General features: G+C 30.1%; 1 protein-coding gene across 5 annotated transcripts in view; it reads left to right on the forward strand.

Moving 5' to 3' along the window:
- LOC106462876 (chromodomain-helicase-DNA-binding protein 7-like) overlaps nucleotides 1-13,300 on the forward strand; it is a 167,453-nt gene that overhangs the window by 90,143 nt on the left and 64,010 nt on the right. For all 5 annotated transcript variants that reach the window (XM_022390278.1, XM_022390280.1, XM_013922841.2 and 2 more), the window contains 9 exons: nucleotides 1,019-1,137; nucleotides 1,665-1,832; nucleotides 2,262-2,552; nucleotides 2,955-3,265; nucleotides 4,344-4,431; nucleotides 4,963-5,074; nucleotides 9,235-9,412; nucleotides 12,287-12,376; nucleotides 12,969-13,069. In XM_022390278.1, coding sequence (XP_022245986.1) covers nucleotides 1,019-1,137; nucleotides 1,665-1,832; nucleotides 2,262-2,552; nucleotides 2,955-3,265; nucleotides 4,344-4,431; nucleotides 4,963-5,074; nucleotides 9,235-9,412; nucleotides 12,287-12,376; nucleotides 12,969-13,069 — 1,458 coding nt within the window. The remainder of the gene's footprint in view (nucleotides 1-1,018; nucleotides 1,138-1,664; nucleotides 1,833-2,261; nucleotides 2,553-2,954; nucleotides 3,266-4,343; nucleotides 4,432-4,962; nucleotides 5,075-9,234; nucleotides 9,413-12,286; nucleotides 12,377-12,968; nucleotides 13,070-13,300) is intronic.

Raw genomic sequence — 13,300 nt, forward strand, 5'->3', positions numbered from 1 at the left:
ATAGAATTTTATTTTTAGACAAGAAATACAAAAATAGGTATGTAAAGATGTTATTACAATATTCTGTATCAAACGGGAACATAGAAAGGTGAGTATTATGGACGAGTTGTAGGGATATGTACTGTGCTTTTGAGGCCACCCTGCTATGACTGGATAAATGGGGCTGGACTGTAATACATAATTAAATAAAATATAAAAGTAAACCTAAATGTAGTTTAGCAGTCTATGAAACTAATATGTGTAAGGCAAGAAAAAATAGCCAATTGCTAGGAGCCCTGCTCTCAACAATAAACTAAACTTTATTTTGCCTATTTGTAAATGGATAGATACGTCTACATTTGAGACATTCCAAAGGGATATTGCTCTTTCTCTGGAAATGGGCATGACTTATCTTGAACTGAAAGAATTTTTAAGTTTTTCTCTCCACCATGAGTTCATTGAATTTGACTCGAGTAACTCATAAACAAGCTATATACATGTACTTTGAACATCAGCAAGAAAACGTCTACAGATACTTGTTTCTAAAGTTAAGGTATTTTGAATCATGAGATCATGAAGTGATAAATGAAATATGAAATCATTGTTTAGAGGTTTCTTTTGAAATAAAGGAATAAACACTGAAATATATAAAACTTTGAATTATAATGTACTTTATAAAAATAATTTCATTAAGATACATTAATATTCAAGTAATTTAATAACATTTTGAATGTAACTCAGTGATGTGCAAAAAGGGCATCATCATTATAGGAATGGACAGAGTTTTTATAGTTGGAATGTTTTTTTATTGTGTATATATTGTCTAAATAAAAAAAAATTTGTTTTAGTAAACTCTGGTGATTGGATTTTGGACTATTTCACTAATCCCTAGTAAATATTGGTCAGTTTTTGTTTTAACAGACTTTGACCAGTCTATTTTGTCATGTTTAATTTTCTTTAAGTAGTTCATATTTTTAAGGTGTTTTTCATGAGTTTATGTTTTTACTTTTAATAGACTGAGCAGTTTTTTGTTTATCAGATTCTGACAGGTTTGTGTTCTTGCTTTGTACAAGAGCTGGTGGACTTGGTATTAACTTGACAGCAGCTGATACTGTTGTCATATTTGACTCAGATTGGAATCCTCAGAATGACCTTCAGGTAGAATGATTAATTGGTGTACTTTACAGACTATGTAAAGCTTTTAAACAATGTAAATAAAACGTTTTTACTTTCTGTTTTAAAACATTTGCTGTAAGTAAGTCATCAATTATTTGTATATTGTTAAAAAAACATTTTTTTTACTTTTCAAGTATAAACAACATTTTTTATTCTCAAAACTAAATAATCATCAGGATTTTCTTACACAGATGCTTTTAGTCAAATATTTCGGTGTACAAAATCAGTGAGGATTAACTACATGTAACAATCACAAAGTGTAATTTGTAAAAATAAAAAAAATGTTAATGATTAGAGTTTAAACAGTGAACTATTTCATAGTATACTAGACGTTTGCACAAATTTTTCTTGTAAAAAAAATATGGTATTTCCATCAGAATCCTTGTTTAAGCATTTAAAACCTAAAATAAAACATTTTGTTTTTTAACATGTTAAAACATCAGTGTAAGGTATTTTTGTGTGACATGGCTTGATTTCCTTCTGAAACTTTAAACTTCTACTTTCTCCAGGCTCAAGCCAGATGTCACAGGATAGGTCAGTCAAGAGCTGTTAAAGTATATCGACTCATCTGTAGAAATACATATGAAAGGGAGATGTTTGACAAAGCAAGTTTAAAATTGGGGTTGGATAGAGCAGTTCTACAGTCCATGAATTCTCAGAAAGAAGGTCCTAGTTTGGTGAGGGTCAATTAGTACAATGTGCTAATAGAATTTGATTTCTTTTCATATATTTTAGGAAATGATACCTTAAATTGAAATTTTTTATTTTTTGTAAATCACGGGCATAAAATATATTAAAAATAAGTTTCATTCTGCTTCAGGTTGTTATTATTGTTAATGAAATCCATTTGTCAGTTTTGTATCTCTGTTTTTGATATCTGTCAGACCACAATATTTTGCTAATTTCAAGTCTGTGTAAGCTTGTGGAATAAACTGTATCGTGATTTCTTTTCTTGAGTTAGGATACTTTAAAAAAGTTTATAAGCTATTTTAGAATTGGAAATAGTTTTAGAAGCTGAAGAAAAGTAATTTATTAAAATATAATGCTTCATAATACCAAAGAACAAATGATAATAGAACAATATATTTAATTTAATATTTTTATAGGGAGGGCAGATGACTAAAAAAGAGATTGAAGATTTGCTCAGGAAAGGAGCCTATGGGGCTCTGATGGATGATGATAATGCAGGAGACAAGTTCTGTGAAGAAGACATTGATCAAATCCTGGAACGCCGGACACGTACCATTACTATTGAGAGTGAAGGAAAAGGCTCAACTTTTGCTAAAGCAACATTTTCTGCTGGAAATATCAAAGATGATATTGCTTTGGATGATCCAGAATTTTGGGAAAAATGGGCCCAGAAAGCTAACATTGATGTAGATGAACTTAAAAATAAAGTAAGTACAATGAGAAAAATGAAAGTGACTCAGTAAGTGAATATTGAAATTGATGAGAGAAAGAGAAGGGTGGAAAAAACAAAACTTCCAGCTGTTTTAATGGTTGGATGGGGTTGGCCTTAGAATACCATCATTGATTTATGTTGACTTAAAAGTAAAACCCAACCAAAAAAAGAACTTCCATTTAAAAATAGTATAAAACAGTTTTATATATGTTGTTTCTAAAAGTTTTTTAAAATTAGTTATTTGTTTTAAGAATATTTAAGTGTTACCTGCACATTTAACTATTATTTTGTATTTAAAACAAAAAACTGTGTCAAATGAGTTAGGTTTTTCTTAACTAAACCTTTCTTTATGTGGAATTCATGAATTTTCTTGCTAATTTTACCTTTCTCTTTTTAGAATGAGCTTATTGTCAAAGAACCAAGACGACGCACTCAGACACGAAGGTTTGGAGCTGATGATCATATGTTAGATCTGTCTGATTTAGAATCCAGTGATGATGATGATGATGCAATATCTTCCCGTACCAGAGGAGGTCGTGGTCGCTCCCCTAGAGGAAGTATTTGTGGCAACAGAAACCGTGGACGAGGAGGTCGACGAGGAGGAGGTTTTGATAGAGAGCGTGAGGAAGACTTGTTGGAAGAGGTTGCTCCTGGTAATTGGACACGAGCAGAATGTTTTAAGGTTGAGAAGGGATTGCTTACTTTTGGGTAAGCCACAGAATACTTTAAATTCAGCTGATATAGTGTCACTTTTCAAGCTGTGTCAGTTGATTATTAAAGAATGGAACTGATGTACCTTGTTTTATATAATGTGAAACTTTTTATGGTACTGAAAAGCAATAAAACTGCATGAAAATAATTGTTAAATAAGAACAAAATTTGTTCAACAAAAAGTAATTTCAAAATGGTTTTCTTAATTTCACAACCTAAGGTGATATTGTTACTATACTTGCTACAGTCAAAAACATGCACTCACTGAAATGCTAGTGATTTAGAAATCAACCTGTCCACTGTTATAGAAACTATAGGTATTATATGAAGATGTGTCTTTGTGCAGAAAAATGAATACATACAAACCAAAAAACAATCTGTCTTGCAAAATATAATATGTATATATGTATTATTCTTATTTCGAATAAATGTTTATACTCATAGAGAGTGGGCTATGAGCCTGTAATAAGATATATTTCTGTTTTTGTTATTGCAAAGTTTAATATTTTAACTGTTTCTCAGAACATTTTGTTTAAAAAAAGCTATTTAGGAACAGTTTCCTTCCTCCTTTTTCAGACATTATTTGATCACACAAGCTTGTATGAACCCTTAATGACTTCTCGTATGACATGATACTCTCTTTATTTAGCTGGCCTGAGTGTGTGTTATTTTTTCCCAATTGCTACTTGTCTAACTTATAGCAAGGATAAGTTTCTTTATATATTTTTTGTCAAGGAGATTGATTATATTATTTGCAAGATTTTATAGTTAATGTTCCTGCATTCTCTCTTTTTTTTACTATCCAAAAAATAACTACAGTGTTATTTAAGAAAGTATTTCATTAATGTAATTTAAGAGTTTAGCACATTTACATTTTTAATTATCCTAATGCCCATCTTTTTTTTTGTAAACTAGTTTTTGTATATTGAAAGCTTTTTTGGTCATGCACCAATAAGTGACTGTTCTGCCTAATTTTTTACCTTGAGATTTATTGTAAATATTGAAATAATATCAAATGGGTTTTTGTATCTACTGTTTTGGTAGATTTGCTGACACATTATATATCTTTTTACAGCTGGGGTCGTTGGGAGGAATGTTTAGCATTAGGTCAGTTTAAGAGGAGTTTGACAATAAAAGATGTGGAAGATATATCAAGGACTGTTGTGAGTTGTTACAGAATTTATTTTTTTCAAGGAATATTCAGAAATCCTAATTGAATAATTACCTAAACATAAATCTTTTAATTCTAATATATAATCATACATTAGCAGAGATACTCACATGTGTATAGAATATAAATTTTAACTAAGACTATCAAAGATTTGATGCTAATTTTTCTTTATGGTGTAAAAATGCTCTTTGTATAATAATTAGATTAGATTATTTATATGGTATTTCTCAAATACGAACGTATAAATCAGGAAGCAAATGTCATAGTTTGATTATGTTTCATTATGTAATTTAAAAGTCTTTTTTTTTTTATTACTGCATAGGTCGTACTTCTATCATGCTAGTACATTACTAATAATGCTATAACTGTTAAGCTTTTTTTTACTCTTTAGTAGAGTAAAGGATACAGGTAGATCATATTTACTCAGAAGATAACCCTTCATAGTAAAAACCTAAATTTGAATATTCCACCATTGACCTTAACTCTTGCATCTCCTTTACATGCACTGTTTTTGGTACTTTAGCTTCTTTTCTGTCTCCAACACTACCGTGGGGATGAGAAAATCAAAGGGTTTATCTGGGATTTGATTACCCCTACAGAGGATGGTGAGACTAGGATTCACAAGAATCATTCTGGTAAGAATCCAGCTTGACTGGTGGTTTATAATGTAACTGAGGGGGAAAAAAAAGTCAGTGACTCCATGAAAATTTGTTTTTGTAAGCTCTTAAGTCTTCCTCCCCCTCCTCCAAAGTAACATACTAGATAAGAAAAAATATATTAGTAAAGAATTTTTGAAATTGAATTGTAAGGTCATTTGATTTAACTCTCTTTGTGATAAGTGCTGAATATGATAGACAAAGTTTAAATTTTTTGTGGGTAATGGTAGTGAACCCAATTTCTAATCTGGAAACTAATCAACATTATGGGAGGTAACTAATGATATAGACTGTCTATATTGCTTGAAGAGTTTATTGCAAATTTCTTATGTCTCATTTTTGTATTAGAAGTTCAGTTTTGAACAAACATGCTCTTCTGACACTATGTAATGTTTACCAGCAATATTTAAAGGTTTAGGAAATAAATATGCATATGCAGCCCAACTTTCAGTTGAGTTTTCAATTAGCAGTAATAAAGGTTGCTTGACATAACATTCCAATTCATTGCTTTTTACGTGTTTATTTTTCCTGCATTGCATTGGCATCAACTTCACATCTCCTGGTTTTCATTGGTTGTGATTAAAGAGTATCATTTATATACTACTAAAACTTTGAGATTGTTTGTTTGCTTGTCTGTAATTAAATACAGCCCAAACAGTGCACAATAGGGCCATATTTGTAATGAAATGACAATAGAAACAGAATAAAACAAGTTTTGTTAAAATCGGGCCACGGGTTAACGTGTTAGCCCCTTTTTTCGGGTCACTTTTATTAAGAAAATTAGGTACATTAGATGGCGCCACATATTAGTTTATATATCTATCTATTCGTTTTCCACCTGAAAATATCTTCTATACAACAATATATGCACAACCAAAATTAAATGATGAAATGAAAATGTGTTATAACTGCGCGTAGAAAGAACAACAATAAAATGGACCTACAATATTATTGACTATTTGCAAATAGTAAGTATAGAGACAAGGTAATAAAATAAAAATCAAGTCGAGAACAACAACAAAATTTTATAAATGAAAACCTTACGCCGAGCATTGGCTATTATATTATTTCCCTGTCAATGTTCCCATCTTCACTAAAAGACGTAAGATGACAAAAACAAGATCTTGAAGAATCTATCTATATACTACTAAAAACTCTGAGATTGTTTGTTTGTTTATTTTCTCAGTCAAAAAAATCATTCACACTACCGTTTGCGCTCTTTACAAAACTTCATTGGGTCATGGGTTACTTAGTTAGCGCCGTTTTTCGGGTCACTTTTATGAACATTTCTAGCATGAGTAATTTTACATCACACTACTGTTTGCGCTCTTTATGAAACTTCTTCATTCAAATCTATTTCACTGTCAATGTGAAAAATCTTCATTAAAAGGCATAAGATGACAAAACCTCTTCATAACCTCTGAATAGTGGGTGACCCAATGGGTCACAGGTTGTCTAGTGAGACTTATTACTATCAGTTTTGTTTATCTCTCCTCTCAAAAGAAATTCAAGTACTTTTTATAGCAGTAATAGTGTGCACATATTTCTGCTTGCAACCTTCGGATGCTTGTATTTTGGATGGATTGAAAAAGGATGTTAAGAAATGCTTTAAATCATTGTCTCAGAGTTTCAATTTATAGTCACCATCTCCTGAAAACCGGAAGAATTTTTGGAAATGGAATGTTTGATTCTTGACAACATTGTGGTTGCATTTGTACTAGCTTCAGCACAATGTACATGTCTTCAATTAACTGGTATCAGATGTCCTGAAGTTCTAAGAAATGAGCATCGGACTGCTTTGCTATGGTGGGATTGCCAAGAAAAGCATTTACACACCACTTATTAATCCTAATTTGGTTAGACATACTGTAAATACTGTTCAAATGCATATCATATTTTCACTTGTTTCAAGTTCATTGGTTTCTGTTTTTGTCTAAAGATTTTGCAGCTGTTTGTTATGTTTGCAGTGAGCTACAAGGTGAAAATAGCTTTCAGTATTCCTTGAAGCCATTATTTATTACAAGCTGTAGAGAATGAGCTTCACAGCTCAATTTTAAAAAATTATTTTTTAGCCTTTTTGTAGTTAGTATTCATGTTGGCAACAGTGTTGCGTGCACTGGGGAAAAAAGAGTTTTTCACTTATTGTTCAACCTTTGCAACACAAATAATCTCTGCTTTTCAACGAAAGCTGTTGTTTCAAGTGCCACAGAGCTCAAGTTCCATGAAGGAGACTAACTAAAGAAGTGTACAGTTCTAACAAATCAAATAATACTTTTCTTATGTAGATTAACCTGAATGAAGTTACTTTAAGGAATTGAACCACTTTTCTTGGCTTTTGTTAGATACATCTCATAAGCTTTACAATTTAACATGTAGATTTGTTCATTGTCAGCTTGATATACACTGTTAACTATTTTTATCAATAGGGATAAATAGCTCATAAATGTCACTGAGTTTGAAATGCAGAAATTCTAAATACATTATATCTTTGAAACATGAATTTGATTTTTTTGTGGTCAACTTATGATTTGTAATACAGTCAAAACCACTGAATAACCTAGTTGTTTACTACACTGATATACATGCAATGTTTAATGGCTGAACTGATAGTCATATTATATTAGTGTTGATACTTATACTATAAGTAAGCCTAGTGCCATATATGCTATGCCATTTTATTGAAGTAAATTGTATGTTCAGGTATTCTCTAAAATTTTAAAACTAATATGTAAAGATAGTTTTTTTCTCATTATTTTATACACAAAACTTATTTATGACTATGTTTAATAATATAACTAATGTGTTCATAAATGATGTAGTTACTTACCTTTGACTGATAGTAAAATACAATTCTGTTGTTTATTGATGGCATGGCTTTGAATTTGAGATAAAGAAATAAAGTTATTCCATACAAAAAATTAACTGCTAAGACAATTACTTCAGTAAAATAAGCAGGGGAAACTCAGTTAATCTATTACTTTTTTTGGCTTAAAAATAACGTTGCCATAACTAAATGACAGTAAAAACTTCCATTCCACCTACGGACACGTCCATTCAACTTTGAGGCATTATAACAACTTTTCAATTTGTGTATACCTACATAAGGAAGAAAGCACTACAGCAAATTTGTTGCAAGAACTTTAGAAACAAGAAAGTTATTTTTAAAAACATTTTGTGTGAATAGTTGAATTTTACAGTTCGTAACATTATCAACTTGAAAAAATAACTTTTTAAAACTATTCCAACTAAAAATAAAGCTTCAAAATTGTTGAAAATCTCTAGATTTCTGGCTTTGTTTCATCAACTGACACTTTTTTTTCTGCTGAACTTTAATGACTTCCATCATCTGAATAAAAATTCCAACAAGAGGCTAAAACTGACAATTGGGGCTAGAGTTTCTATATTTTTCTTATTTATTTTATTCAAAACAAATGTCAATAAAATTTAACATCAAACAAACATTTTTAAACATGCTCATTTCTGTTATGTTTTTTGAGATATATCATATATAATTTCAAAATTAGATGTTTACATTTTCTCTGGGTAATACCTGGAATACCCAGGCTGGAAAGGGTTAACTAAGTCTTCATTATGTGGCAGTGAAATATTGTAAAGTCTTTTTGGATTAAAGAGTAACATGCTATATTCATATAAAGTTTGGTTTTTAAAATTTAGAATATAAACTTTAAATACCTCATCATTTCTCAATTTTTTCACTTTATACAATTTTTAATTCAGTGCAGTTTCAAGATGTAGTAAACAAATTAAAGCTGTGAAGTTAACTTATGTTTTAGTTGGTTTACAATATTTAGATTTGCTGTTCAAGTCTGGTATATAATATTTTACTAAGAAGTGAGGTAGTTATGCATCTTGATTTGTATAAGCGTGAATTTATATACAATTATGCATTTAAAATATAATTTTCTATGGATTATATTTTTATGTAGAATCTTGATAATAACAAAAAGTAATTTATTTGTTTTAGCTGTTTGCTGCTGCTAAAGTAATGCACAGTGGTTTTTATGTTAATTTTGTTATGAAAGAGCAAAGATAAGTTTTTGTAAAATTCACTTTACTTATCCATATATGAATATATTATTGTGTACTAGATATAATGGAGATTAATATAATTTTTTTAGGTCTTTCAGCTCCTGTTCCCAGGGGTAGAAAAGGTCGAAAACTTAGGAAAGATGGAAGAGGTTCACCTAGTACACCAGATGATTCATGGGCAGATTGGGCTCGAAATGATAAATACAACCCTGACTTCCTGCTTAACGATATAGGTTACAGAAAGCACCTTCAACGACATGCAAACAAGTAGGATTACAGTTATTTTTTGTTGGAAAGCAAACCATTACCCTTTTTTCTTTAGGCATTGCTTATAATCACTCATCTTTTCTAATCTGTACACACTGAATAATTTCCTCTGATCAGTGGTCTAAGGATAACTTTTGACTAGAATTGTAGAATTCTACTTAACACATGTTCGAACATAATCTCAAAATCAAAGAAATGTGCATAAACTTGGCACTCTTAAACAGACTCAATAGGATTTTAAAGGAAAGAAATGATCTTATTTTTCTCACTAACTTAGGACACTGAATTTCATTATTGAAGCAGCTATATTATGGTCTGTATGTTACTGTTCTGACTTTTTGAATCTACAGAACTTTTAATCGTTAATAATATTTGCAGTAGAAACAAAATACTTCACACTTAATAAAATGATGTAGTTTAATAGTACAATTATAGACATGAAACTAAAACACAGTTTGCCTTTTCATGCAACATAGACAAAGAATTAAAGATAAACACAAAATCAAATTAAAAATATACATTAAATTTCTTAACTAACTCAGTTGAGTGAGTTGAAACTGATATGTCACGAGAGAGATAACACTCAGAATGACTAATAAAACATTCAAGTTAATGGTCAATGTATTGTGTTGACAAATAAGCATGAAACTTGTACGCAGAAATCAAATAAAAAAAACCCTTTAGTTTACTATTAATTGGGGGGTAAATTGTAATTAGTATGAATAAAAATGTGAATTTAGGCATAATGGTAACTTTTTGTAAATCTTGTTATTGAAATTTCACATATTTATTACTTTACTACACAGTGATGTCTTGCCATGCTAATATTGAGAGATCACTTTGATGGGTATTGGTGATCTCAGTGAGAATAAACTTTCATTGCTTCAGCTAAGTGTAGTTTGTACTCATGTATACATTTCTGTATTGATATTTTACCCTATTTTTACCCACATGAATTTGTATAAATCATACATGAAATTGTGACTAAGTGGTTATAAAATGAAACAAAGGGTTCTGTGTATACTTCAAAATGTTAATTGAAATAAATAATTGTCTCAACAAGGGCTCGGTCGACTTGACTGACTGAGTGACCTCTCTCTACTCATTTAAAGTCTATATCTTCGATACCGCTAGCTTTTAATATAGTATGTATATTTTCACAACATTTAGCAGATTTTCAGTAAACATAAGTCTTTCACATACAAAAAATCATATTTTTAGTGAAGTATTGTTGATAAATTAAAGAATATTTGTTTGTGAATATATTGAGTATTTGTTTTGACTAGTCTGTGTTTATCCTTAGTAGTTTTAAACTTGTAGCAGTATACATCTATTTATACGTAAATTTTATTGTTTTATTGCCCTTTGAACTATGTCTAACTACTATTCACACCATTACAAGTTGTAAATCACTTGGGGAATGTAGAGCTCATTTTACACTATCGATTTACATTACCCACAAGCCACTCATGTGCATGCCTCGTGAAACATTTTTAGTATATCATTAATTTTACCTAATCTAAAATTAACTAACCTAAAGAGATCCCGTTTTTTACATTTTAGTTACTTTTATAATAATAAATAAAGAATAAATGAAGAACAAAAAATAAAGTACTTACCTAATAGTAGTAAATGCATAAAATAATTTTTATTTGATTAAATAATGCACATGCAAAAAGCAGACAAATTCTCCCGACTATTACAATTTGTTGTGGCTTTGTAACTATGCAACAAGAGATGTTACAAATTCATCCATGCTAGTCGTGGGAACAAAGCTTGTACTAACAAAGAAATTGACAATTCTCTGTTCAGAAAACAACATAATACATCATTTGATAAATGAAAATCTTGGCCATCTATTGGCTATAGATAATATGTAATTATACTATCAACAAATCCTAAAAGAGAGGATGTGGCAGGAGGGGTCTGATTTTCTATTCGATAGCTCTGGAACCAAACAAAATTGAAGACTATAAAAATTATGGTTTGTCTGAGCAATAACGATTTTATAGAGTAATTTATGTTTAATTTTGTACTTTTTTAAAGGGTGGTGGAGAAAATAGGGAAGATGACTTGTTAAGAGAAAATGTCACGTGGGTTACACTAGGGGAAATTCAGGATTTCTTTTAATATTGCCTTTTAGAATTAAGAACTTAAAATTGTATACTATTAAAATATGGAGTATTAGCTATGATTTTATGCTTTACTAATTGGTATAACATAAACAAGAAGTAGTTTATTAAAATTTTGAATGTAATGAGCACTGTGAAGTGATCTACAACTATCGTTGTTTATTACCTATAGCGAAACATTCATGTTCAACACAGGCATCATTCAGAAGTTTTAATCCATTGGAATTATTCAGTTAAAGCAACTAATTGATAAAGTAATTGAACATTGGATTTTTGTACTTTTTTCCATATAATTTGAACATTTAACTCAAAAAGTCAGTTTGTTCTGTATGTTTCATAATTTAAAACATTTATTTTTTGGATCATTCATTTGATAGCAAATGGGGATATAAAAATACTGTTAGTATAACAAATGTGAAAAGAAAACAAATTCACTGAATGTCTTTTGTTTTTAAATAAGTTGTTTCAATGGGTATTTAGATCAAGGGCAACCTTCATATTTTTGTATCAGTAATAAGCGATATTTTTTTGTAGATTTGTAAAAGCAAGAACACTGTACACTACTGTAGCACATGGTTTTCATCATTCTTAGATATTAATTTTTATTATGTAGAGAGGATTAGAGATGTTACTAAAATTAATTAAGAGATTCATAAAATGTAGTCTTAGCCTTAGTGACTATTGAGAGTTATTTTATGAGCTGAGAAATTTGATATGAATGCCTTTTTTCCTCCATTGTTAGAGTTCTGTTGAGGGTGAGACTTCTGTACTACTTGAAGCATGAGGTGATTGGTGAGTTGTGGCAGCTTGTTGCAGCAGGATTTCCTTCCTGGTCAGTTAGTAATATTTATGTATTACATCTTAAAACCTTTCTTGTTTACTTTATTGTGAACAGGCTTTTATGTTGAAAATTTTTATACTGTAATATTTGGCTATGTTTAATGTCTAACACTTTTGTTTTACTAACTGCAAATTTTCTGTTTAATAATGATGGTGTAGTCAATAAAGGTACTTAAATGTGAAAATTTGTGTGTTTTAATAAGACAAAATTCAGAAGAAATAAAAAACAGTTTCACAGATTTCATTATAATGCTGTGGTCCTATTAATATAAGGTATTTGTATAATCTGGTGCTTGACCAATAAAATGTGGTGAAGTACCATAATTGTTGTACATTTTAGAATACAAAGGTTGCTTTGTTTAAGCTGATCAATGTGATATTTAAGAAATGTTCATATTATTTGGAGAAATTTTGATTTGTTAGTACAGAGCAGTTTTTCAAATAGCTGATACTTAAGATGATTAGAGCAAATTTGGCAGTGTTCAAAAAAGTAAATCAAAAAGTGATATTTATGTTTTTTATCTTCAATATTATATTTTCCAAGTTTCATTATTTCTCTTTAAAATGTGTATCTACTTTTACAGTGATATTCCAATTCCAACACCTTTTGCTGATGGAGAACCACCTGTCCCCTGGTGGGACAAGGAAGCAGATAAATCCTTGTTAATTGGTGTTTACAAGCATGGTAGGTTTGTCTTTATGATGCTCTGTTCACTTGAAACAAACACTAAGAATTTGACTCATTCTTAAAATGTTCAATGTTTATCATCTATGTAAATGTTTGTATTATGTTGTATAACTTCATTATGTGGAACAATGAAACTAGGAGTAGATACCGTATTTTTCGTAATATAAGACGTACCCTTGTTTTGAAGACAAGGTTTTGGGGGAAAAAAGCTACAGTCGCATTTGAAAG

This window comes from Limulus polyphemus, unplaced genomic scaffold (genome assembly GCF_000517525.1).
Source record: "Limulus polyphemus unplaced genomic scaffold, Limulus_polyphemus-2.1.2 Scaffold1273, whole genome shotgun sequence".
In the NCBI taxonomy this organism is placed as follows: Eukaryota; Metazoa; Arthropoda; class Merostomata; order Xiphosura; family Limulidae; genus Limulus; species Limulus polyphemus.